This window comes from Rhinoraja longicauda, chromosome 7, assembly GCF_053455715.1.
Source record: "Rhinoraja longicauda isolate Sanriku21f chromosome 7, sRhiLon1.1, whole genome shotgun sequence".
Lineage (NCBI taxonomy): Eukaryota > Metazoa > Chordata > Chondrichthyes > Rajiformes > Arhynchobatidae > Rhinoraja > Rhinoraja longicauda.
In genome coordinates, this window is record NC_135959.1 from 39,891,790 (window position 1) to 39,919,557 (window position 27,768).

At 45.5% G+C, this 27,768-nt stretch overlaps 2 protein-coding genes across 3 annotated transcripts in view; one reads left to right on the forward strand and one right to left on the reverse strand.

Annotated features, from left to right (window-relative positions):
• Positions 1-27,768, forward strand: part of sparta (spartin a) — a 50,136-nt gene that overhangs the window by 1,270 nt on the left and 21,098 nt on the right. Inside the window, exon 2 of one of the 2 annotated variants that reach the window (XM_078402339.1) lies at positions 5,308-5,418. In XM_078402339.1, coding sequence (XP_078258465.1) covers positions 5,376-5,418 — 43 coding nt within the window. In that variant the 5' untranslated portion in view covers positions 5,308-5,375. Of the gene's footprint in view, positions 1-5,307; positions 5,419-21,934; positions 22,094-27,768 lie in introns of those variants that run through there. The other variant, XM_078402340.1, reaches the window with a different exon arrangement.
• On the reverse strand, positions 16-10,316 carry ccna1 (cyclin A1). The gene is made up of 9 exons (XM_078402341.1): positions 10,260-10,316; positions 7,033-7,356; positions 5,857-6,106; positions 5,258-5,385; positions 3,537-3,760; positions 3,234-3,438; positions 1,812-1,925; positions 479-612; positions 16-402 (listed from the first exon to the last, which is right to left on the reverse strand). The coding sequence occupies exons 2-9, from the start codon at positions 7,174-7,176 to the stop codon at positions 330-332; spliced, it is 1,272 nt and encodes a 423-aa protein (XP_078258467.1). The 5' UTR covers positions 7,177-7,356; positions 10,260-10,316; the 3' UTR covers positions 16-329.

Consider the following 27,768-nt stretch of genomic DNA (forward strand, 5'->3'; position numbering starts at 1 on the left):
ACTTTAAAACGCTTTATTGGTTGTCCCAATGCAGAGCATAATATACATTCATTTCTATTATCCAAGTAACTTCTGCTAAAAATGTTAGAAATGATATTTGCATTTAAATTACCGCCCATGAAAAATACATTCACTGAAAATGTTAAATTAAGTTAACTTCATGGGGTGCTTAAATAACAATTAATACTGTAGATAAAATTGCACATTAAAATAATTTACAAGTCACAATCCAAGAGTAGCCTACAGCCACAGGAAGTTGCCCAGCAGCAGTCTAAAGTGTTAATGTTGCCATGAATAGTTCAGTCTATAGTGGTGTCCATGCTCCATTTTCATCCTTCAATTGCACGTGAAAATTCCAGAGGTAAAGTTGCTGGGGGTTCAATGAGGGAAATTCCAAGGTACCTGAAGCAAGAAGTGGTACATTTATATATTTTAAAATATTGCAGACTTTATACCCAATTAGAAACCCAAAACTTACTTTGAGCTCTTGTACTTTTCTTTAATTGCTTGCTGTGGGTGGAACCTTGCTTGAAGGAATGTTCTGTGCAAGTCATTCAGACAAGGTAGAATATCAAGCAAAGAGTAGCCAGTAAATGCAGCAAGAGATTCTGGCTGTCAAAATAAAAATCATACCAAGTAGTTTAGTGATCTAGATTGGTCTAAAGTTTCAAATGTTGTGCAAAACTAAATCCCCAAGTCTTACGTGCTAAAGTAACGCTGGGTCAGGCAGCATCTATGGAGCAGAACGCCCCTGAACTAATCCAGCATTTTGTACCTGCAGTTCTTTTTTAGTACATTCCAAGTGCTGGACATAGAAATCTTAAACTGAACAAGGTTAGTGTAATGGAGCATACTTTGCTCCACTGCAAAATCTCCCAATGGTTAGTATAGGTTTGTATAGGCTTGGTGGGCTGAATGGCCAGTTTCCATGCTGCATTATTTCATAAAAGACACATCCCAAATAGAGCCAGTTAGTGTCAAACAAGTGATTATTTATTTTTAGTTTTAGAGATACAGCATTGAAACAGGCCCTTTGGCCCACTGAGTCCATGCCAACCATTAATCACCCATTCACACTAGTTCTATGTTATCCCACTTTCACATCCGCTCTACACACTAGGGGCAATTTACTGAGGCCATTTAACCAACAAACCTGCATTTTGGGATGTGAGGAAAAGAGCATCCAGGGGAAACCCATATGGTCACAGGGAATGCATGCAAACACCACAGAGAGGTCAGGACTAAGCACAGGTCTTTGGTGCTTTGAGGCAATGACTACCAGCTATGCCACTGCTGCCCCAACAGTTATTGCTCCTTACAGGATAGTTTGGCATGAGCTGGTCTTGCCCTCCATGTTGGGCAGACATCCAACAGAGGTTATTAATTTAATTGTTTTTAGGCAAAGTTTACTGAACTCGTGATCACACTAACCTAGGTCCACACCTTTCTCAAATTAAGTGGCTCAATTTAGTACACAGATAAGCATACACATCTACAAAGTTTGATTGGTTTGTTAGTTTTAGTGATATGGCATGGGCCACCGGGTTCACCTTGACCAACAATCATCTGTACACTGTTCTTTCCTACATGCTAGGGCCAATTTACAGAGGCCAATTAACCTACAAACTCACACGTCTTTGGGATGAAATCAGAGCGCCTGCAAGAAACTCATGCGGTCACAAGGAGGAACGTACAAACAGCACAAGGTCGGGATCAGACCCAGGTCTCTGGCATTGTGAGGCAGCAAGTCTGCCACTGTGCTTATTGTTCTGGTAATTTTGTTGTACTTTAGTCAATAACATAATACTTGCCCAAAAAGTTTTATTGATTGTATAGTTTGCCAAGCAGTAAGCAGCTGCTGCTGTCAGAGAGGGCATGTACTTGAGACACACATCTGCTTCGGGTAAACTCAGTTCAGCAATATACTGTAGATTGAAGAAACATTGTTAGCAAGTTGACTAATTTGACATGAAAGTCTTGATCTTTGGCAATACACTTCAAGTGATATCACATTTTGATCGTACCTGCCACAACCATCTTCTCTGGTAGCTTGTTCCATATACATACCATCCTTCGCATAGAAACAATTGTCCCCCAGGTTCTTATCAAATTGCCCTACTATGGGTAAAAGACTCTGTATTCATCCTATTCCCCTCATTATCTTGTGCACCTAAGATCTCACCCTCCTGTGTTCCAAGGAATATGTCCACTTCCAGGGAATAAAGCATGAGCCTGTCCCCACCTCTCCCTATAGCTCAGGCCTTCAAGTCCTGGCAATGTCTTAAATCTTCTTTGCACTCTTTCCAACTTTCTTATAACAGGAAACCAAAATTAATCACAATACTTCAAATGTGGTCTCAATGTTTTGTGCAACTATAACATGACCTCCCAACTTTTATACTCAATACTCTGAATGAAGGGCAATGTGCCTGAAAGCCTTCTTGACTGCCATATGTGATGCCACTTAAGGAAATATGTACCTGCACTCCTAAATCCCTCTGCTGTAGAACACTCCCCAAAGCTCTGCCATTCACGGTGAAGTCCCTGCCATCAGGAAATTAGCCATTTTTATTACTGCAGTCTGGGAGCAAGATATAGAAAAACAAAAATATTTTACATAAATCAGCATCTGCAAAGTGCTGGCATAACTCAGTGGGTCAGGCAACATCTCTGGAGCATATGGATAGGTGACATTAGGTTAGGACCCTTTTTCAGACTGATTGCAGCAAGGAGAGAAAGCTGGGAAAAAGGTGGCTAGGACAATGCCAGGCAAGTGAAAGGTGAAGGGGTTCAACCGATGTGTAGACCAAAGATTACAGATGAAAAGACGAGAGCAAGATAAGGATAGAAAAGTGTAAAGCTAGAAGGAATATAGGTGGACGGGGACGATTAGCCAAAGCTTGCATTAGCCAAGCCAAATTATTTGAAGTACTCAATTGTCACAACCAACACCATTATGGAGTCATTTTTAAACTGCACCTTCATTCACTATACTTATATCTGAGGGAGGGAGGGAGGAGCGACGGGGGAGGGGGGAGGGAGGAGCGATGGGGGAGGGAGGAAGAGGGTGCTGCACCAATGCAGGAGAGGTTTGGGCCCAATGGGTCCACTTGGTCTAGTAGTACTCTAAAATCCATAATAAACAAAAGGTTCCAAATATAAAAACAGACAAATAAATAGACCAGTCTTCGGCCATTTCGCGAGTTTGGATTTCACAAACCAACAACACGTACCATGGCCAAGCTTCCCAATTCTCCACCAATGCCCTCCTCCTTCAGGAACTGTGTCAGGAACTGGTTGACAGTGGGCACGGTCACGTCAAAGCTCAACACCTTGAGGAGGAGGTGTTCCATGCGCAGAAGTTGCTTCTTTGTGTAGGTGTCATCCGTGATGTAGACAAACTCATCAACCTCTGGGGGATAGATCTCCTCATATTTCCTAAAGATAAGACATGTCAGGTAGTACAAAGTTCTACACACTAGACCATTAGAGCTTACAAATTCTGGTTTATGTTTAAATTTTAATTTAAAACTTACGACGCCACCAGCATGGCCGCTGTCCCAACAAGTTGCAGCTTCCCCCTCAGCACTGACATGCAGGATAGGAACCTGTCCAGGTAGTTTATTGCCAGGTACAGGGTTTCAGTTTGCAGATTGTACTCCTCGCTGACTTCCACCAGCCAGTCCACAAGGATAGAACGCATGCTGGCCGTTATGTCAGGCTGCTTCCTCATGTAAGCAAACTTTGGCATACACCTTATCTGAAAAGGTTCAGAGTTGTTTGTTAATTCATGTTTGAACTTAGAACAGCACAACCCTTTGGTCCAACTCATCTATGCCGACCAAGATGTCCCATCTAAGCTAGTCTTACCTGCGTGTGGCCCATTTCCCCCAATCTGTCCTGGTCATATTCCTGGTCAAAGAACATCGAACAGTACAGCACAGAAACGGGCCCTTCGGACCACAATGTCTGTGCCGAACACGATGCCAAGTTAAACTGATCTCATCTGCCTGCAGACGGTCGATGAGAGCGTGGAGGACCACAGTGAGGGGGAGGGGGGGGGGGGGGGGGGGGGAAGAACAATGGAAGACCTAGCGTGGGGAGGGGGGGCTACAGTGAGAGGGAAGGGGACGAGCAATGGAGGACCGGCATGGGGGGACCGCCGATAGGGAGTTGGTGGGAGAACAATGGAGAACCCGGCCTGGGGGAGGAGGGGGAAGAACAAAAGAAGGAGCCGGTGTGCTTTGCAACTTTGCCAGCGCCACAAGTGGCTGCTGTTTGTATACATTGGGTATGCTTAGTGACAATAAAGTATTCCATTCCACATGATCATATCCCTCTATTTCCTGTATTTCCATGCTTCAATCCAAAAGCCGTAAACGCCACTATCGTATCTGCCTTCACTGGCAGTGCATTTCAGCCCCCTCACTAAAAAATACTTGTCCTGCACATCTCCATTAAACCTTCCCCCTCTCAACTTAAAGCTATGCCCTCATCACCCCGGGGAAAATGTTCTGACTGTCTACCCTATCTATGCCCCTCAATGTTACATTGCATCTAATTAGTTTTGCCTTCCATTGTTCCTTGCTGTACTCGACACCTCAAATGTGACTTGGGATTTGTGGGAGGCAAACAGGAAAACGGTGAAAAACTAATGTACAATAAAAAAAGCTATTGTGTTTCTAGACAAAGTTTGATAAAATGTTCTCCCACAGGGGGAAAATTAACCTTGTATTGAGATTTTATGAAGGCAACATTCCCATTCAGTAAAGAATGCAGAAGAAGTTTACCAGAATGTTGCCTGGATTAGATGGCATTAACTACAACGATATTGGACAAACTTGGATTGTTTTCTCTAGAGCGTCAGAGGTTGAGGGGGGGAAATGGAAGAAATCTGTAAAATTATGAGTGGCACAGATAGGGTAGAAATGTCAAAGAAGAGGGTATAACTTAATGGTGAGAGGGATAAAGTTTAAAGGAGATGTACAGGGAAAGTTTTTAAAACGTGTTGGGGAGGGGCTGGAACATGCTGCCCGGGGTGGTGGTGAAGGCAGTGGATGGCATGGAATGGATCATGTGTAGGCAGTGGCTTTTCAATGGGCATCGTGTTCGGGCATAGTGGGCCGAAGGGCCTGTTCCTGTGCTGCACTGTTTTACATATCACGTACAGTTGCCAATTTTACAAGTGGTGATACAGCGGAGAGGGAAAGGTTGCAGCCAACACCAGTTCAAGTAATACACAGCACGCAGAACTTACTTCGGCTTCTCGCAGATAGTGATAAATGTCTTCTGCGTACTCTCCTGCAGCGAGAAAATCAACGCGATCATCGGAATCGTCGTGACAACGACAAGAGCGGATCGACGAATCCACTACCATGGGTGAAGCTGCAAAGAAGGCGTGGGAAGCGGGTCATACAGGTCGGTTCGTGATTTAGATGCAAAAACAGCAAGAAGATCTTCAAATAGTGTTTTATTGTCATTTGTCCCGAAACGGAAGAATAGAATACAAACAAAAAAATGTAACGGCAAGGCCTTCATAGTGTTAAAAAATAACAAGTTTGGTGATACTGGGATTTGCAACGGTGCGGCGCAGTGGCACAGCGTGTAGAGCCGCGGCCTTACAGCGACGCGGGTTCGATCTTGACCTCGGGTGCTGTTTGTGTAGAGTCTGCACGTTATCCCTGTGATCGCGAGAGTTTCCTCCCACTTTTTGTAGGTAAAATTGGCCCTAGTGTGTAGGGAGTAGATGATAAAGTTGAATAACAGAACTGGTGTGAATGTGAGATCACTGGTCGGCACGGACTCGGGTGGGCTCGTTTCCACGCTGCCTCTCGAAAATAAAACTCTTGCAATTACCTTCACTGAGATCCAGGTACAAAGAGTCGCCGCCGGGTTTAGAGATCTGCCCAACCTCCCCCAATTTGGTTTCCAACTCGCATGTCAGGCTGTACTCTGATACTTCGACCTCATCCTGGACTTCCTCCTCCATGTAAACACTGAAGTTCGGGTTCGATACAAACGTAATTGGGCACTCCGTAAAAGCGGTGCTGCTCTTAACAGCGCCGGAGCCATGGTCCGCGGCCAATACATTGGGTTTTGCCGGCACCTGGAGTAGCAAGTACAGAGAAGCATTAAAGAAGCGCTGTCGAAGAAATAAACCGCAGATGCTGGTTTACACAAAAGCACAAAAGTGCTGGAGCAACTCAGCTGGCCAGGCAGCATCTCTGGAGAACATGGATGGGTGACGTTTCGGGTCGGGACTCTTCTTCGGATTACGAACAAAGCAAAGCCTGAAGAAGGGTCCCGACTCGAAACGAGAACATAACGCTGCAGAGAACATAACACTGTTAAAACGGAACGGTACAGCACAAGAGCAGGCTCTTCGGCCACAATGACCCCGAACACAAGACCATCACTTATCTGCCTGCACGTGATCTATATCCTTCCATATCCACGCGCCTATCCACCAGTCTCTTAAACGCCACTATCGTTTCTGCACCACCATCCCTGGCACCCATCACCCTGTAAAAAACAAATAATTCCCCGCACATCCAGTTTATAAATTCTAGGAGAATTCTAGGCCATTTTGCTCAGCAAGTCTACACCATTCAATCATGGCCGATCTATCTTTCCTTCTCAACCCCACTCTCCTGCCTTCACCACAGAACCGTTTACTAATTTAGAATTTGTCAATCTCCACTTTAAAAATATCCATTACTTGGCCTCCACAGCCGTCTGTGGCAAGATATCTCAGATTTAGGCCATTCAACCAATCGAGTCTACTCCACTATTCAATCAATGCTGATTTATTTTCCTTTAAACTTCGCCCCTCTCATCTTAAAGCGATACCCTCTAGACTTTGCTTTTACCCAATCTGGAAAAAAATGACCATCTCGCTGCGTAAAAAGTGCCCAACAAGTTTTATAATTACAAATTAATTTATTATAATTCTACAATAAAATGCATCTTTAACATGGATATAATAGAAAAGACATAGTAATATGGTAATAATGTCAACCAAATCCATGCTACCTGATAGAGTGAACGCTTCTGCTGCTCGTTTTCATTTAACACCCCCAAAACGGTTCGTTGCTTTTGAAGAACGGGGCAGTATTGTGGGACGGAACAAATGTTTTCCTGGTTGGCGTTGCGCTTGGCAGCGTTGTTCCTATGCATGGCTGCGACTGGTAACCTTTGCCTATTTATTTTTCTTTGTTTTCGTTTTCTCCCTTTTTGTTTTCGTCTGCTGCTCCTCGTATCACTCCACGCAGCTAGAGTAGGGCGCAGGTGCTCGGTATATATGGGGCACCGGTCTAATTGCTGAGCCGGCGCTGAACCACTCGCTCCCAGCCCATCCTGCAGCAAATTACTTTCAATCAGCCCGCGTCTATTGAATCCCACCAATCGCCTGCCGTTACCGCACCACGTGGCCGGCAGCTCCATGGCAACGCAGGACGCCGCCGCCTTCACGTGACTTCCGCGATCGTCCCTGCGCCTGCGTGTTACTAAGGGGATGGGAAGAGCTGGGAATTGACAGCTACCTCTGGTCTAATTAATGAGAGAAAGTCGCTAATCCCCAACCAAATGAGTGTTGGTTCCAAATTAGGGAGATGTTATTAATGGTTCACAAAACAGAATGTGTATCTTGTGGCATAAACACCTACCTGATCAAGAGTAGAATATGGCTAGGGTATTAACATAGAAAATTCATATTATCAGGCCACAAGCTGCCAAATGAGGTGGACACAAGGAGCTGCAGATGCTGGTTTCTAAAAAAAGACACATAGTGCTGGAGTAACTCATCAGGTCAGGCAGCATCTCTGAAGAACATGGATAGGTGATGTTTCAGGTCTGAAGAAGGGTCCCGACATGGATCACCTATCCATGATACACTTAGACTTTAGAGATACAGCATGGAAACAGGCCCTTCAGTCCACTGAGTCCGTGCTGACCAATTTTACAATTTACGATTTACAATCTTACCAAAGTCAATTAACCGACAAACCTGTATGTCTTTGGAGTGTGGGTGGAAACCGGAGCACCCAAAGATATGCACTCCAGAGATACCGCCTGACCTGCTGTGTTATTCCAGCAATTTGTGTATTTTTTTTACAAACCATCATCTGCAATTCTTTGTGTCTACAAACATCCAGGTTTGTTGAGTGTAATATTGAGGAATAGATGCACCATGAAACAGATACCATAGTAACCAGGGAAGATGGAAGCAATAAGCAAAAATTATTAATAAGAAATTTTGAAAATTAAAATGGAAAAGCAGAGTCGAAGTTGTGCTTGATGATTGCTTTTTGGGGATTTTTGTCATAAAGTACGGCTGAATGAGACGCAGCAGCTGTGATTGAAGAGGATCTTACTGGACTTAAAGGCCTAAGCTATAGGGAGAGGTTGGGAGAGGGCTCAGCTATTTAAAATGGAGATGAGGAGGAAGTTCTTCTGTCTGACAGTTATGAATCTTGAGAATTCATTAACCAAGGAGCCGCAAAGGTTGAGTCAGTTGTCAGCCTCAAAGGTTAGATCAGCCACGATCTTATTGAATGGTTGACTAGACTCAAGGGATGATATGGTCTACTCCTGATCCTATTTTATATATTTGTATTCATAGTTTGTTCACCTTTTACTTTTCTCTCTGTATAATTGAAAGGATTCTATCTGTGCCAGCATGTTATTGTCATAACTACTGGCCAAAGGGCTAAACTGCTAGTTCAGTCCTAGATATTTATATATACAATGCTTTCAATCATATTTTAAAAAGGCACAAAGTGCTGGAGTTACTCAGTTGGTCAAGCAACATCACTGGAAAACATGGATAGGTGATGTTTCGAGTCGAAGCCCATCTTTAGTGAAGCTGTCTGACCTATTGTGTTACCCCAGCACTTTGTGTCTTTTTTTGTAAATCAGCATCTGCAGTTCTTTGTATGTTCCAATCATATACATAGGAATTTTGACTATCAATGGAAAAGTTGTTAAAGTAGATTGTGCTAGAATGTGTAGGCAAAGGAGATTAGTTTAACTTGGCATCATGTTCAGCACAGACATGTTCAGCACAACACAGACAAATTCTACAAAATTCCCAGATGTCAGACCTTTAAATGTTACATTGCAAATTTAAAACAAAACCATAGTTTAATACAAAAAAAATAATTCTGAATTGATTTTAATAAGCCAATTATGATGTTAAACTTCAGATGCTCGTTAATTTATTATGTGTTCTGAAAAGAGAGGTGGAGACACACCAGATGGCACAGAACTTCCTTCAGTTAAACGAGAGCAAGTCTGAGGTCATCCTATTCGGCCCCCCCGACTCCATCAAAACGACAACAGGCAGCCTTGGAAGCCTATCCACCCTAGTCAAACTACATGTCAAAAACCTTGGCGTGATATTTGACTCCGCTTTTAAGTTTGACAAACAAGTCAACTCTGTGGTAAAAGCCAGTTTCTTCCAGCTTCGTACCATAGCTAAAATCAAACCATTCCTCCAATTTGAAGATCTAGAAAAAATCATCCACGCATTTATTTCCTCCCGCCTGAACTATTGCAACTCCCTATACACTGGGATCAGCCAATCATCCCTGTACCGCCTGCAATTGGTCCAAAACGCCGCAGCAAGACTCCTGACGGGTACCTGTAAAAGAGACCACATCACCCCGATTCTGGCCTCTCTGCACTGGTTCCCAGTACGGTACAGAATCGATTTCAAGCTCCTCCTATTTGCATACATAGCCCTAAACGGGCTGCCCCCCCCCCCCCCCCCCCATATCAAAAATCTTCAAACCCACCACTCAAACACCAGGTCCCTCAGGTCGGCCAACTTGGGGCTACTGACTGTCCCGCGGTCAAGGCTTAAGCTCAGGGGTGACCGCGCTTTTGCGGTTGCAGCTCCTAGACTGTGGAATAGCATCCCACTCCCCATCAGAACTGCCCCCTCCATCCACTCCTTTAAGTCATTTAAGCAGGTTCAAAACATACTTCTATTCCCTAGCGTTTGAGGCCCTCTGAGGGGGCGCTGTAAACTGTTTATGTCTGTGTTGTTAGGTTTGTGTGCTATTGTATGTTCTTTTTTAGTACCTGCACTGATGTACAGCACTTTGGTCAAATTGAACATTGAAATTGAAGTTCTATATTATCCTTCTTTCTCATCCACTCCATACGCACTCGGGACAACTTTCAGAGGGCCAATTAACTAACAAACCCACACGTCTTTGGGATGTGGGAGAAAACCAGAGCACCTGGGGAAAACTCACCCAATCACAGGGAGAACATGCAGACTCCACACAGACAACAGCCAAGGTCAGGATCGAGCTCAGGTCTCTGGTGTTGTGAGGCAGCAGCTCTACCAGCTGCACCACCGTGCCGCCCTGTGTCAGTGTGAGACAAAAGGATTAAAGAGTTGCAAATTGTGAAGGGAGTAAGGAATGGAGATGGAGGGGGAGTGAATAAATAGGTGCAAGTCCAGGTGGGGCACAGGAGAGGGGGGGGGGGTGGTGGAGAGGGGAGTGGGTTAGGGATAGGGATAGGGAGAAAGAAAGGAGAGGGGGAAGGGTTTTAGGGGTGTTGGCCTTCTCCAGAATAATCACAAGATGCAATCTGCCTTCCCAGATGGGTTTTAAGGATCTTATGTCACTATTGAAGGAACATAAAAAATTAAGTTGGCCAGTACTAAATGTTAAACTATCACTAAATGTATCCCATTGTTGTTTGTAGGTATTCATAAGTTCATTAGTCATAGAAACAGAAGTAGGCCATTCGGCCAATTGAGTCTACTCTGCCATTTAATCACAGTTGATCTATTTTTCTCTCTCAACCCCATTCTCCTGCCTTCTCCCCATAACCTTTGACGCCTTTACCAATCAAGTATCTGTCAATCTCCACCCTAAAAATACCCAGTGACTTGACCTCCACAGCCATCTGTGGCAAGAACTCCACAGATTCACCACCCTCTTGACTAAAGAAATTCCTCCACATCTCCTTTCGAAAGGTATGGCCTTTTATTCAGAGGCTATGACCTCTGGTCCCAGACGTTCCCACCCATAAAAACATCCTCTCCAAATCCACTCTATCCAGGCCTTTCTCTATTCGGTAAGTTTCAATGAGGTTCCCCCTCATCCTTCTAAACTCTAGGTTTAGCCAGGTTTGGCAAATCACTTGTTGACCATAAGTTGGTAAAGTCACTTTATAAATGTATCTTTGAAATCTCGTTTGCTTTCAATATAGAGAGAGCCTCATTACTTTTAGTGAGTACTAAGTTCCAAAACAGTTAAAATGTACCAATGAATTCAGTTTCGAAGATAAATATGGTGAAAAGACTGAAATAACGAAAATCACAATTCAATACCTAATTTTCTAACTATCTATTTATATGTTATATATATTTCCATTTTGAACCTTTGGCTGGAGTGATTCAAATATCGATTTCTAGTTGAATCATTCTTACAAAGGTCCCGCATGTAAATGTCCAATTGGTGAGCAAATGTCGATATTATTTGAGAATTGTGGCGGAGAACGTTTCATTTGATACAGTGACACCATTTTAAAGTTGAGCCTTCCTTTCAACAATCTGAAGATCGCATTTTCGCGTATACGACAAATCAAAATATTTATTTTCAAAGAATTTAAACTGCCAGTTGCGGTTTGCAGCTAATTAATATTTCGTTCTATGCTGTGCATCATGCGACTTGTACTAACAATAAAACAACGCTATCGTCAATATTATTGCATTCTACAATGATACTATGAATTGTTTTGCGAATTCCGAATCGTCGTTCTATTTATATTTGCCACAATTTTTGTTTTGCACAATACTACATTTTGCAATATTCCACATGCAAGTTACAGTGTATATCATATGCAATAGCTTTTGACCATTTCTCGTTTTTTAATTGTATATAAATGAAGAGATATTAACGTGCAAGGGATCTATCTTCGGGCGACTGCACAATCACACGTAACTTTATCGGCTCGATAGTTAGCTTCCTTTCAGAGCCCAACTCTATAATTAGTCACCAACTGATTGCTTTCTATTTCCAAGGACGCCGAGTACCTCAAGCTTTTTGCTCAGCGTGGTGCAGTTACTATGGAGCCAGAACTTATTGCATCCCCCCCCCTCCCGACCCTGTAGAATCACAGCTAGCCCACCAGCAGCGGTTTTCTAGCTGGACATCGCAAGCTAACCACCTCAGAAATCACCTACAAAATCTCGATTTTATTATTGCAATACCTAGTGTCTGAGGGAGTTTGATGACGATGATGGTACTTCATTGTCACTTGTATCTAGTACCTGGTGAAATTCTCTGTTTTGCATACTATGGATAAGCACAATCATAGGTAAGTACAAAAGTGCACCGACTGTAGTGTAATAGTAGACTTCACCGAGGCAGTACACAGAGAGTCACCATGTTTCTGACACCAACATAGTTCCAAAGTCTTTAAGAGTGCAGCCTTCTCTTGGCCTTAAAGGCCCGTTGTCCTGCTGCACCAATCATCTCCTCTGTCCGCCACCTTGTTGAAAATGGCCCTTTGTCCAGTGTCTCCCGCCCTGTTGCGGCTTCCTCCACTCTCCTCCCTGGTCCCCAGTCTTTGGCGTTGAGCATAAGGCCAGGATGACTCCAGGTGGGTTTCCGGTTCCGCGGCAGGCAAGCCAGACCTGCTGTTGAAGTAGAGTATAAAACCATGATGGGAATACTGTAGATAGGGTGAATGCACAGAATCTTTTATCCAGAATAAAGGAATCAAAAACCAGAGAACATAGGTTTAAGGTGTGAGGGAATAGATTTAATCGAAACCTGATGGGCAACTTTGTCATTCAGAGGGTGGTGGGTATAGAAACATACAAACATGGAAAATAGGTGCAGGAATAGGCCATTCGGCCCATCAAGCCAGCACCGCCATTCAATATGATCATTGCTGATCATTCAAAATCAGTACCCCATTTTGTGTCCACTATCCAAAATCAGTATCCCATTCCTGCTTTTTCCCCATATCCCTTAATTCTGTCAGCCCTAAGAGCTATATCTAACTCTCTCTTGAAAACATCCAGTGAATTGGCCTCCACGGCCGTCTGTGACAGGGAATTCCACAGATTCACAACTCTCTGGGTGAAAAGGTTTTTCCTCATCTCAATCCTAAATGGCCTATTCTTAAAATGTGACCCCTGCTTCTGGACTCCCCCAACATCGGGAACATTTTTCCTGCATCTAGTCTCTCCAATCCCTTCAGAATGTTATTTGTTTCTATAAAATCCCTTCTCATCCTTCTAAATTCAAGTGAATATAAGCCCAGTCGACCCATTCTTTCATCATATGTCAGTCCTGCCATCACGGGAATTAACCTGGTGAACCTACGCTACATTGCCTCAATAGCAAAAATATCCTTCCTCAAATTAGGAGACCAAAACTGCACACAATACTCCAGGTGTGGTCTCACCAGGGCCCTGTACAACTGCAGTAGGACCTCCTTGCTCCTGAACTCATGCCATTTGCTTTCTTCACTGCCCGCTGTACCTGCTGTACTCAGTCAGAGGAAGGGTCTCGACCCGAAACGTCACCCATTCCCTCTCTCCTAGATGCTGCCTGACCTGCTGAGTTACTCCAGCATTTTGTGATACCTTCGATTTGTACCAGCATCTGCAGTTCTTTTCCTACACGCTGTACCTGCATGCTTACTTTCAATGACTGATGTACAAGGACACCCAGTCTTGTTGCACCTCCCCTGACACCATTCTGACACCATTCAGATAATAATCTGCCTTCAATTCACTGGATGTGTTCAAGAAAGAGTTAGATTTAGCTCTTAGGGCTAAGGGAATCAAGGGATATGGGGAAAAAGCCAGAACGGGGTACTGATTTTGGATGATCAGCCATGATCATATTGAATGGCGTGCTGGCTCGAAGGGCCGAATGGCATACTCCTGCACCTATTTTCCATGTTTCTATGTTTCTTGTTCTTGCCACCAAAGTAGATAACCTCACATTTATCCACATTTTTACTGCATCTGCCATGCATCTGCCCACTCACCCAACCTATCCAAGTCACCCTGCAGCCTCATAGCATCCTCCTCACAGCTCATACTGCCACCCAGCTTTGTGTCATCATATAGAACAAGCTGCCAGAGGAGGTAGTTGAGACAGCTACTGTAGCAGCATTTAAAATATACTTGGACAGGTACATGGATAGGAAATGTTTAGAGGGATATGGGCCAAATGTAGATAAATGGGACTAGCTTATATGGGGCATCTTGGTCGTCATGGACGAGTTGGGCTGAACGGCATGTTGCACGACTCTTTGAATCATCAGTAACGATATTCCAGTATATCAAATTCTGTGAATTATAAAATACTAACCAGCATGTTGAAAAGTATTTTTACTTTTGAATAGCATTGCAGCAGTATTAATAGGACAGATATCAGAAGAGTGTTTTCACCTCCAGGGTAATTAGCAGCTGGAAGTGGTTCAAACTGAGTTTAAGATCAAGACACTGTGCATTTTTAATAAACAGATGCTGAGCTGGTGTTCTGCAAAACGTAGACCAAATGAGTCACCGGGCCTCAGATAGATACAAAGGGCTGGAGTAACTCAGCAGGTCAGGCAGCATCTCTGGAAAAAAAGGATGAGTGATGTTTCGGGTCGGGACCCTTCTTCACCAAGCTATTTTAGCAAAACTTTTTTTGCATTAACTTTAATTTGTCCGCTTGGATAGTTTACAACCTGTGGCTATGAACATTGAATTCAATGTTCTTATTTAAAGACTATGCTATTCAAGTGAAAATACCTTTCAACATACTGGCGGCTTAAAATTAGGAAATTCAATTTTGTTACTTAAAATTTAAAGGAGTCAGTGTATTGAAAGGTATTTTCACTCTTAAATAGAGCGCACTCTTAAATAGAGTGCACTCTTAAATAGAGCGCACCTGTGCGCACCCATTTTTCCCACTATCCTGCCTTTCTGCCCGTCACCTTCCACATATCCACCTCTCTTTCCTCCGCTCATCACATCCCCTTCCACCTCTTCTCTCCTTATCTGACACCCTTTTGTCTAATTTTCACCTCCTGCCTTTGTCATCAGCTGATCACTTTGGCATCCACTCATCAGCTAATCACCCCCTCATCTGTATCCATCTAACACTTGCCAGGCTTTGTCTCACCCCCACCTCTCTTTCCCAGCTTTCTCCCCCCCACTCCATCAGTCTGAAGAAGGGTCCTGACCCAAAATGTCGTCTGTCCATCAGATGATGCCTGACCCGCCTAGTTCCTCCAGCACTGTGTTTTTCCCTCAAGATTCCAGTATCTGCAGTTCCTCGTGCCTCAACTTTATTTATTAATGCCTTCATAAAATTATGGGTTCTAGTTACTTCTACACTTCTGAAGAAATGTCTCCAGAAACTACTGCACCAAACCCGAGTACATATTATGGGTGTTCTTTACAGCTTCTTCCCCTCTGTTATCAGGCTTCTGAACAGTCCTTCCATAAGCTAGGGTACTGTCCAATTCTGAAAAAAAGCTTTTCACTGTAGCTCAGTACAGGTGACAATAATAAACCTAAACCTAGATATAAAGAGTTGCTTACTTCTTCTTGCGTTTGAGGCAACAGAAGTTATGAAGCTGCTTCTGCTTCTGCTGTCTCTGGTTGTTGTTGTTCGCCTGACTGAGGTCAGTTGACAGGACTCACCACGGGGAGGTCGACAACATGAGCCCCAAGAGTTGCTTAAATAGTCCATCACTTTTTTTTAAAAAAAATATATCAAAAAATACTTTATTCAAGTAATAAATATTTACAAAACGTCTTCTTTTTTAACAACCCCATCTGACATTTCCGGAGGTTACACATTCGATACAGGCATTCACTTCCAAATTTACAGACATTTACACAGTATCCCTTATTTGGAGGGGCGTCTCCACCACACCCTGCCCCCCATGTCCAGCAGCAGAAGGACCCTAGACTGTGGTCCTCCCCCACAGGGCCTTGGCGTTGGACCCCTGCAAACCTCTCCAGACTCTCTTGGCAAATCCACACTCTGTGAAGAGGTGGGCCACCATCTCCTCTCCATAGCAGCCGTCCCGAGGGCAGTGTGCGCTGGTAGTGAGGTTCCGGCAGTGCAGGAAGGATCTGACTGGGAGGGCTCCCCTCACCGCCAGCCAAGCCAGGTCTTGGTGCTTGTTGGTGAGTTCTGGCGATGAGGCATTTTGCCAGACAAGCTGGGCAGTCTGCTCTGGGAACCACGCCATAGGATCCATGGAATAATTTCCCTGCAGTGCCTGCAGGACGTTCCATGCTGACCACTGCCCGATGGACTTGTGGTCAAAGGTGTTGGTCCGGAAGAACCTTTCCACGAGCGACAGATGGTGCGGCAATGTCCAGCTGACTGGCACATTGCGTGGCATCTGCGCCAGGCCCATCCTTCGCAACACCGGGGACAGGTAGAACCTCAGCAGGTAGTGACACTTGGTGCCCACGTGCCTTGGCTCTACGCTCCGCCTGATGCAGCCACACACGAAGGTGGCCATCAGGATGAGGGCGACGTTGGGCACGCTTTTACCCCCGTTGTCTGCCGACTTGTGCATTGTGACTCGTCGCACCCGGTCCATCCTCGACCTCCAAATGAAGCGGAAGACGGCCCGGGTGATCCCCGTGGCGTAGGAGGGAGGGACGGGCCACACTTGCGCCAAGTACAGCAGCCCCGAGACCTGATGACCAGATTTGTCCCTGTGAAGGAGAGGGAGCGCTGCTTCCACAGCTCCAGCTTCTTCCCCACCTTGGCTATCCGCTCCAGCCAATTCTTGTCACATTCCTCAGCCTTCCCGAACCAGATCCCCAGCACCTTCAAGAAGTCAGGCTTGATGGTGAAGGGGATGGACGATCGGTCGGGCCAGTTGCCAAAGAGCATGGCCTCGCTCTTCCTGCGGTTTACCCTGGCCCCCGTGGCCGACTCAAACTGGTCGCAGACGCTGATCAGTCTGCGGACCGACCCTGGATCCGAGCAGAAGACGGCGACATCGTCCATGTACAGGGAGGCCTTGACCTGAGTGCCCCCACTGCCTGGCAATGTCACTCCTCTTATGCTCGCATCCTTCCTGATGGATTCGGCAAAGAGCTCAATACAACAGACGAACAAGACAGGGGAGAGAGGGCAGCCCTGCCTGACTCCAGACCTGACGGGGAAGCTGTCTGATTCCCACCCATTGATTTGGACTGCACTACAGATATCGGTGTAGAGCAGTTGTATCCACTTCCTGATTTCCTCCCCAAAGCCCATTTTGGAGAGCACGTCCCTCATGTTCGTGTGCGATATCCTGTCGAAGGCCTTCTCCTGGTCCAAGCTGACCAGGCAGGCATCCGCCCATCTGTCCTGCATGTAGGCAATGGTATCTCTCAGCAGCACCAGGCTGTCTGAGATTTTCCTGCCAGGTACAGCACAGGTTTGGTCCGGGTGGTTCACCTGTCCCAGAGCAGACTTGACCCGGTTGGCGATGGCCTTAGACAGGATCTTGTAGTCTACATTCAACAATGTGATGGGTCTCCAATTCCTTATATCATTCATCTCCCCCTTCTGCTTGTAGATTAGGGTGATGCTGCCCTTCCTCATAGAGTCTGACATGCTGCCGGCTAGAAATATGTCATTGTACACTTCCAGCAGGTCCGGGCCCACCCAGTCCCACAGAGCCCAATACAACTCTGCCGGTAAGCCGTCGCTTTCGGGAGTTTTACTCGAGTCAAAGGAACGGATGGAGCCAGTCAGCTCCTCCAGGGTCAGTGGTTGGTCCAGACTCTCCCGCTTGCTGTCGTCCAAGACTTCCGTGATGGAGGACAGGAGGTTATGGGAGGCAGTGCTGTCTGTGGTCTTTATGTCGTACAGATCCTTATAAAAGGATCTGCAGATCCTCAGCATGTCTGTCTGCAAGGGTGGATCTTGCTGCGGGGAGGGAGCTTCACCATCACTGAGGTCAGGGAGGTGGTTGGAGGGCGTCTCCTGGTGGCGGATGTAATGTACCGTGGCTCTCCGCTCCGGTTGATTAATGTGTACGCCTCACCCGTGTGAAGCGAGCGGTTGGCCGTCCTCCAGCAGCTCCCACCGCTGCTGGCCACGTCCCGGCCGCTCGTTCTGGCCGGTGACTTCAACTGCATCATCGATGCGGCTGGACGATCCGGCAGCGCCAACCACAGACTGGACGGCACCTCCAAACTCCTGGTGGAGACGGTCAAAGACGCAAACCTGCGCGACGCCTTCAGCGACCCTGCAGGCGGGGCCTAGCCGCGGTTCACCTGGTCGGGACCGAACGGTTCAGCCCGGTCCTGGATAGACTTCCTCTTCACATCGAAGGCCGTCACGGTCACACACTGACCACAAGCCGGTGTTCTTCTCTGACCACTGCCTCCTTCAGGCCACCTGTCACCTACAGCAGGACCGGAAGCCGGGCAGAGGGACGTGGAAGTTAAATGTGGAGCTGTTGACCCCAGAGAACGTTGAGGAGCTAAAGAGGGACTACGCATGTTGGAGAACTGTGAGGCCCCTCTTTGACTCCCCGACACTCTGGTGGGAAGCAACTAAGGAGAACATCAAGAAGTTCTTCGTCTCCAAAGGTGTTCAGAGAGCAAGACAGAGTAAGAGGGAATTGTGTCAACTCCAGACAGATTTGCAGCAACTGTTCCTTCTGCAGAAGAGAGGGGTGGATGTGAGGGAGGAACTGAGAGAGTTGAAGGGCCGGCAAGCTCGGCTCTTTACCTCTGAATCCTCCAAGATCATCTTCCGGTCCAGGGTCCACCACGTTGAGCAGGATGAGATGTGCTCATGTTTCTTCTTCCATAAGGTTCACAGGGGGAGCTCTGTGATCAACAGCCTTAGGGAGGAGGACGGCTCGGTAACATCCTTGCAGACAGAAATAGTCCATCACAGCTTTTCTCGTTGTTCAATCTATTTCTTTGTTCAGTCAAACTGGTCTTTAACCAGTCAGCGTACCCTGAAGCCTTTACCATCAGAGCCGGGGACTTCAACATAGCCAACCTGAAAAAAATCTCCCAAACTACCACTAACATGTTTCCTGCAGCACCAGAAGGTTAAACACCCTTGGCCACTGGTATACGACCAACAACGATGCCAATCGCTCCATCCCTTGCCCTCACTTCGGGAAATCTGACCATTCAGGTGTGCTGCTTCTTCCTGCATATAGGCAGCAACTGAAGAGTGAGGACTGCACTGAGCTGGTCAACAGAGGCAGAGTAACGACTCCGAGACTGCTTGGAATCAGTAGACTGGGCTGAAGTCAGAAGATCCTTCAGGGGGGTGAGCCCTTGGAAAGCATCTGGACCTGATGGTATACCCGGTTGAGTCCTCAACAACAGTGCAGATGTCCTCATTCGGGAACGGGGTTACCCTCTCCCATCATAGACGGGGCCCTCACTCGTGTCTCCTCGATACCCCGCAGCGCTGCCCTTGCTCCCCCTGCTCCTAGTTGCAACAGAGACAGAGTCCCCCTAGTCCTTACCTTCCACCCCTTCAGCCGTCGCATATAACACATAATCCTCTGAAGTTTCCGCCACCTCCAACGGGATCCCACCACTAGGCACATTTTACCATCTCCACCCCGTTCCGCCTTCTGCAGAGACCGTTCCCTCCGCAACTCCCTGGTTAACAGCCCTTCCCACCCAAACCAGCCCCTCCCCTGGTACCTTCCCCTGCAACACGGATCGCTATACCTCCCCCCTCAACTCTGTCCAGGGACCCCGACAATCCTTTCAGGTTAGGTAGAGGTTCACTTCCATGTCCTCCAACCTCATCTATTGTATGTGTTGTTCAAGATGTGGACTCTTATACATCGGCGCGACCAAACGAAGACTGGGTGATCATTTTGCGGAACACCTTCGCTCAGCCGATGTGAACCAACCTGATTACCTACACAGACCTTTCTGTCCTCGGTCTCCTCCATTGTCAGAGTGAGGTTAAACACAAATTGGAGGAACAGTATCTCATATTTCGCATGGGCAGTTTACAGCCCAGTGGTATGAATATTGATTTCTCTCACTTTAGGTAGCTCCGGCATTTCCTCTCGCTCAATCTCTCCCCCACCCAAGTCGCACTAGCTTCTTATTTTCACCCTACAAACAGCTTACAATGGCCTGTTCCCTCTATCATCGTTACTTTTTTTTGTATTTCTTTCATTCATTGTTCTTTATCTCTCATCACCGTCTATATCTCTCATTTCCCTTATCCCTAAACAGACTAAAGTAGGGTCTTGACCCGAAACATCACCCATTCCTTCTCTCCAGAGATGCTGTCTGTCCCGCTGAGTTACTCCAGCTTTTTGTGTCTGTCCAAGTTAAATTAATCTCCTCTGCCTGCATGGTATGCATAATCGCTCCATTCCCTGCATATCTATATGCTTAACTAAAAGCCTTTTAAACACAAATGTTGTATCTTTCACTGGTAGATAGGATGTTCAAAAAGGCTTTCGGCAATTTGGCCTTTATCAGTCAATGTATTGAGTTGAACAGGCTAGGACTTCATTCCTTGGAGTGCAAGAGGACCAGAGGACATAGGCTTAAGGTGAGGAGGGAAAGGTTTAATAGGAACCTGATGGGATAACTTTTTACACAAAGGGTGGTGGGTGTATGGAACAAGCAAAACATTTAAAATAAACACAAAATGCTGGAGTAACTCGGCGGGAAAGGCAGCAGCTCTAAAATTTAGCAGCTCTAAAGAGGACGGGGTGACGTTTCAGGTCGAGACCCTGAAACATTTAGACAGGCACATGGATAGGATTGGTTTAGAGGGACATGGGCCAAATGCAGGCAGGTAGGACTAGACCACATTTGGACTGTTGTGAGCAGTTTTCGGCCCCATATCGGAGCTGGTGTTTGAGTGCGTCTAGTGAAGGTTTACGAGAGTAATCTCGGGGATCATTGAGTTAATGTATGATGAGCATTTGTACGTACATATGATCGACATACCTTTAAAAAAGAGGAATTTCTTTAGCCAGACGGTGGTGAATCTGTGGAATTCATTGCCAGACAGCTGTGGAGACCAAGTCATTGGCTATTTTTAATTCATTGATTGATAGGTTATTGATTAGTAAGGACATCAAAGGCTCACCAAAGATTATGGGGAGAAAGCAGGAAAATGGGATTGAGAGGAAAAGATAGATCAGCCATGATCGAATGGCGTGGTAGATTCGATGGGCCAAATACCCATAATTTTGCTCCTAATGGTTTTATGGACTTAATGCAGCCTGTCTTATACTGTTCAATATAGTCAAAAGCTACCAAGGGCTTGTCATACTTGAAGCGTTTTAGAGACATGTCATGTGTATGAAGGAACTGCAGATGTTGGTTTAAACCAAAAAGACAAACTGCTGGAGTAACTCAGTGGGACAGGAGAAAAGGAATGGGTGACTTTTTGGGTCGAGACTGAAGAAGGGTCTCGACCCGAAACGTCACCCATTCCTTCTCTCCAGAGATGCTGTCTGTCCCGCTGAGTTACTCCAGCTTTTTGTGTCTATTTTACAGACATGTCACTCTTGTGCCTTCTTCCTGCTGTAATTAAGGCTACAACAACAATCTTGTAATATTTCAAGATTTCTCTTAACCAGTCTCATGCAAAATATGAGGGTTTTTTTTGCACAATCATATTTTAAACGCATATGAATATACTAAAAAATGCTGCCTGACCCGCTGAGTTACTCCAGCATTTTGTGAATAAATACCTTCGATTTGTACCAGCATCTGCAGTTATTTTCTTATACTAAAAGATGATCCTGAGAGGAGTTTACGTTGAAGTTGTCACTCCCCCTCCCGTCATGGACATGAGGTATCCACAAGGTCTGCCCCACGTGATCCCACTCCCACGTGACCCCCCCCCATGCCCACGTGATCGCTCTCTCGCACACACGTTCTCTTCGTGTCGCTGCCCCCTCCCCTCCCACCCCACCCCACCCCACGTGACAGGACCGCCGGCCGATCTCCGGAGACCGCGCGCCGTCAGTGCAGTCGCAAGTTGATTGCGGTCGGTAAACAAACCAGGCCCTGGGATCCGACGTCTCTGCACCGTGGCCGCAGTGCCCGGGCTGTAGGGGGAGGGAGCTCCAGAGCTGGGTGAGTGACCGCGGCGGGGAGTCGGGGTCTGTGTGGTGCTGAGGTACTCCGGCTCCCCGGGTGGCAGGGGGAGCCGTTCACCGCATCCCTTCGCTCGAAACCGTGCTCTTCCCCTCGCTGGCGGATTAACTTGATGGGTCGAATGGCCCAATTCTACTCCTTTCACTTATGAACATTGCTCCCTTGAACCTTGGCCCATATCGCTCTCAAGAGTCAGGCGTGTTTAATTGTTATCTATACTAACGCTGAAATTCTTGCCTGCTGCAACTTCAGGCCAGGACAGGAACGCAATAACACAGATAAATGTACAATAAACAACAATACAATACGTGAGTGACATAGTCAAATACAAGTGACACGAGCTAAAGACAGTTCACAGAAAATCATAGTCGCTGAGGTTAGTGTTGTGTAGCCTGATTGTTGTTGAAAAGAAGCTGTTCTTACTTAAACCTGGAGGTCACAGTTTTCAGGCTCCTGCACCTTCTTCCCAATAGTGGCAGTGAGATGAGAACTTGGCCAGGGTAATGTTGGTGGCTGCCTTTTTGAGACAACACCTCTTGTAAATCCCTTCGATGGTGGGGAGGTCAGTACCTAAGATGGAATGGGCAGTGTGTGGTGGGGAGGTCAGTACTCGTGATGGACCGGGCAGTGTATGTTGGGGAGGTAAGTACCTGTGATGGACCAGGCGGTGTTCACCACTCTGTAGTATCCTTTGTTCATCGAGGCTCAAGTTGCTTAATCAGGCCGTGAAGATGAATTGGTTTTTGGTCTATCGTATATGTAGAGTAGTTTAATAGAGTATTAACATTCCAAATACAGGTCGTAGAAGTTAAGGTGTCTGTGCAAAAATAGTAATACCTCTGGCCTTCACTTCCAAATGGTCTAGTTTTAAAAGGTTATGTTTTATCCCCAGGTTCTTGTTTTTCTCCTCCACTAAAGAAAAGCACCTCACCATTCTCCTTCTCCCCTTTGTACCAGTTTATCTTTCCCTCAGTAAAGCACACTGCTGGGAAACTTGGCAGGCCAGGCAGTATGTGTGGAGTGAATGGATAGGCGATGTGAAGGGTCGGGTCTCTTCTTCAGACTGGAGAAGTTCAAGGGAGTGAATGGTTACAACTGCTACGAACTGATTCAAGATTACTTCAAAACAACAACCCCACACACCCTCAAATCCCTCTACTCTGGTTCCTGATACAGTGTTAACCTAAACACTGATTTCTTTCTTTGATTTTATAGAACATCGACCAGTTCACTGCACTATTATCTGTACACTGTACATTATTGTCTGAACACTGTGGATAGATCGATTGTAATCATAATCTTTCCACACTGGTTAGCACACAACAAAAGATTTTCACTGTACCTCAGTATATGTGACATAAACTAAACTGTACAGCACTGGAACATGCCTTATCTGCCTGCACATAATCCATATTCCTCCATTCCATGGATATCCATATACCTATCCAAAAGTCTCTGAAATACCACTATTGTATCTGCATTTTTCAACTTCAGTGGTTTAGCAAAGCTTTTCACATGATAGACGCCAGGAAAGTGTTAACTTATGAAATTGAAGGAAGTGGCAAGGACTCAACAGTAAGAAACAACGGTTGGCAAGTGTTTTTTTGTGAAGAATAATTTAGTTTAGAGATACAGCGCGGAAACAGGCCCTTTCAGCCCACCGGGTCTGCGCCGACCAGCGATCCCCGCACATTAACACTATCCTATACCCACTAGGGACAATTTTTACATTTACCAAGCCAATTAGCCTACATACATGTACGTCTTTGGAGGGTGGGAGGAAACCGAAGATCTCAAAGAAAACACACGCAGGTCACGGGGAGAACGTACAAACTCTGGCGCTGCATACGCTGTAAGGCAGCAACTCTACTGTTGTGCCACAGTGCCACAAAAAAAAGATTTTAGTGCTATTTTAGTGCTAAATATTTAGTGCTCAATATTTCGTCCAACAAACAACTGCTGGAGGAACGCTGGTTTGACTACCATCTGGGTGGTTGGTGTGATAGGAATGGTCATCTTGCACTTCCATCCTTGTCATCTCCCCATCCAGTCTCCACCTGCCTGCCATCCTTCACCCTTCTCTCGTTCTGCCAGTGACACACTGGCCCATGTCTCACCACTCCCTCTACTTTTTATACTGGCTATCTTTCCTCTCCATTCTTGATTTTGATGCAGCATTTCAGCACTCAATGTCAAGAGTTCCTTTCCCCTATCGGACGCATAGATAGGGTAGACAGTTAAAACCTTTTTCCCAGGATGGGAAAAAATCAAATACAGTACTTGAGGGCATAGCTTCAAGATTAGATGGGCAAAGTTTAAAGAAATGCGGGCGAGTTTTCGTTCATAGAGGATGGTGTGTGCCTGGAACGTGCTGCAGGGGTGGATTACAATGATGCCATTTCATGGGAGGTATATCTTGAAGTCTCTTCATAATTTTTTATGATTCTCTTGCGTTTGTAGAAATTCCTTTAAAATTGTACTATAATAGGAGCTTATCATTTAAAAATAATTTAAAATGTCTAATAGGACTGAATAGCTTTGCTTTGAGAGCCTCGTGGTGCAGGGAAGAACTAATGCATTCATTGTTCCCTGCAGCTTTTCACAGTGGCTTAATCACTAATCACATGCTGTCATGTTTACAGAACATCACAGTTATTCTACTTTTGAACTCTTTGCAATTTTGTTTGAACCAGTTTTCCTTTTATAAACTATCTATAAACTATCAGTTGAGATTCTCTACTCCAAAAATTAATTGAGTTGCAGTGGCTGTATTTCAGAAGGAATGCTTTTACCTGTTTTAAAAAAATTGTTTGTTTCTACTGTGTGGAGTTTGCACTTTCTCCCTGTGAATGAGTGGGTTTCAATAGACAATAGCTGCAGGAGTAGGCCATTCAGCCCTTTGAGCCAGCACCACCATTCATTGTGATCATGGCTGATCATTCTCAATCAGTACCTCAGTACCCCGTTCCTGCCTTCTCCCCATACCCCCTGACTCCACTATCCTTAAGAGCTCTATCTAGCTTTCTCTTGAAAGCATTCAGAGAACTGGCCTTCACTGCCTTCTGAGGCAGGTAATTCCACAGATTTACAACTCTCTGACTGAAAAAGTTTTTCCTCATCTCTGTTCTAAATGGCCTACCCCTTACTCTTAAACTGTGGCCTCTGGTTCTGGACTCCCCCAACATTGGGAACATGTTTCCTGCCTCTAACGTGTCCAACCCCTTAATAATCTTATATGTTTCAATAAGATCCCCTCTCATCCTTCTAAATTCCAGTGTACACAAGCCTAGTCGCTCCAGTCTTTCAACAGGTGCTCTGGTTTCCTCCCACATTCCAAAGACGTGGTTTTGTAGGTTAATTGGCCTCTGTATATTGCCCCAGTGTGTAGAGAGTGGATGAGAAAGTGGCCCTCACTCGTGTCTCCTCTGTCATCCGCAGCTCCACCCTTGCTCCTCTTCCCCCTAGTCGCAACAGAAACAGAGTCCCCCTAATCCTTGCCTTCCACCCCATCAGCCGACGCATACAACACATAATCCTCCAAAATTTCCGCCACCTCCAATGGGATCCCATCACCAGCCACATTTTCCCATCTCCACCCCTTTCCACCTTCCGCAGAGACCATTCCCTCAGCAACTTCCTGGTTAACATCCCTTCCCACCCAAACCACCCCCTCCCCAGGTATCTTCCCCTTCAACCGCAGAAGATGCAACCTCCTCCCTCGATTCTGTCCAGGGACCCCAACAGTCCTTTTAGGTTAGGCAGAGGTTCACTTGCACCTCCTCCAACCTCATCCACTGTATCTGTTGTTCAAGATGTGGACTCTTAAACATCGGCGAGACCAAACACAGACTGGGCAATTGTTTCGTGGAATACCTTCGCTCAGCTCGCGTGAACCAACCTGATCTCCCGGTTGCTGGACATTTAAATTCTCCTTCCCATTCCTACACAGACCTTTCTGTCCTCAGTTTCCTCCATTGTCAGAGTGAGGCTAAACGCAAATTGGAGGAACAGCATTGTCATATTTCACTTGGGCAGCTTACAACCCAGTGGTATGAATATTGATTTCTCTCACTTCAGGTAGCCCCGGCATTCCTTCTCTCTCTATCACTCCCCAACCCAATTCGCACTAGCTTCTCATTTTCACCCTACAGACTGCTTCCTTTATAATCGTTACTTTTTTGCATATCTTTCATTCATTGTTCTTTATCTTTCCACATCACCGTCTATATCTCAAGTTTCCATTATCCCTGACCAGTCTGAAGAAGGGTCTCGACCCAAAACGTCACACATTCCTTGTCCAGAGATGCCTGTCCCGCTGAGTTACTCCAGCTTTTTGTGTCTATCTTCGATAACATAGAGCTAGTGATCGATCATAATTGATAGGAGTAGAATTAGGCCATTCGGCCCATCAAGTCTACTCCGCCATTCAATCATGACTGATCTATCTCTCCTGCCTAACCCCATTCTCCTCCTTTCTCCCCATAACCTCTGACGACCATACTAATCACCCATACTAACCACATTGATGGTCGATTTGGACTAGGTCTGTTTCCGTGCTGTATCTTTAACGTAAACTTTTAATAAAGGATGATAGTAAAGTTTCTTTACAAATTCTCCACAAAAAAAAATCGAAAGAACTATACTCCCTTTCCCATTATTCTATATGTTTGTTCCCAGCAATAATATCAAAAGGCATGATGACAGACACAAGGAACTGCAGATGCTGGAATTGAGCAATTCACAAAGTGCCGGAGGAACTCGGTGGACATGGCAGTATCTATGGAGTAACTGAACAGGTGACTTTTTAGGTCAGGATCCTTCAGACTGATTCTTCCATCGGTCCCAACCTGAAAAATCACCTGTCCATGTTCTCCAGAAATGTTGCCAGACCCGCTGAGTTACTCCAGCACTTGTGTACCTTTTTTTGCAAACCAGCATCAGCAGTTCCTTGTTTCTATGATGTTGTCCTGTGCTATATTTTCACTGCTTGCCCTGAATTCTCTAATTCATTCTTATTGTGTATCCAACATCCAATCCTATGAGCTAAAATGTCCTTTTCAAGAAAATAAAATTATTTTTGTTTCCTGCCAGTTGTTCCTTGTCTATTTAATCCATTTACAACACTGCCACAGTATTAGAAGTGGCTGTGTGGGAATTCTGAAATGTACTCAATCATGAGGAGAACATTCGCCTCCAACACCTTGCATATCACAAAGAACGCCACTGTAGGAGCCATTTTGTGTTTATTAGCTATTTTAGCATATTATCATATTACTTTGTATCCTACTGTATAATTTTTGTACACCAGGGGATTGTCCTGAGATATTTTGGAGTCTTACGTATGTGGACTGGGAGGAGCCATGAGCGGGGCCAGAATTATGAGTATAATTTGCCCAGCACTGACGTAATGCTTCAGTGTGACACCAGGAGCTGCTAAGATAATAGGGTCTTAGTAGCCATACAAGACACGCCTAGCCTGCTAAACATAGGGTTTAGTAAGTCAGTAACAGGATATGAAGGAGTGACTGTGAGAAACTAAGTTCTTACCGAATAGATAGACGACAGTCAGAAAAACAAACAAACAAGTAATGACAGGAGATATACTAATCTGTTTGATTTTGCTTCAATAAATGACTAATTAGACTGCAACGTCG

Coding starts and splice junctions, on each gene's coding strand:
- ccna1 (XM_078402341.1), bottom strand. CDS start 7,176: ATGCATAGGAACAACGCTGCCAAGCGCAACGCCAACCAGGAAAACATT. Junction 3,761..5,257: donor ACTATCTGCGAGAAGCCGAA/GTAAGTTCTGCG, acceptor GAACCTTTTCAG/ATAAGGTGTATGCCAAAGTT. Junction 403..478: donor GAAAAGTACAAGAGCTCAAA/GTAAGTTTTGGG, acceptor TTCTTGCTTCAG/GTACCTTGGAATTTCCCTCA.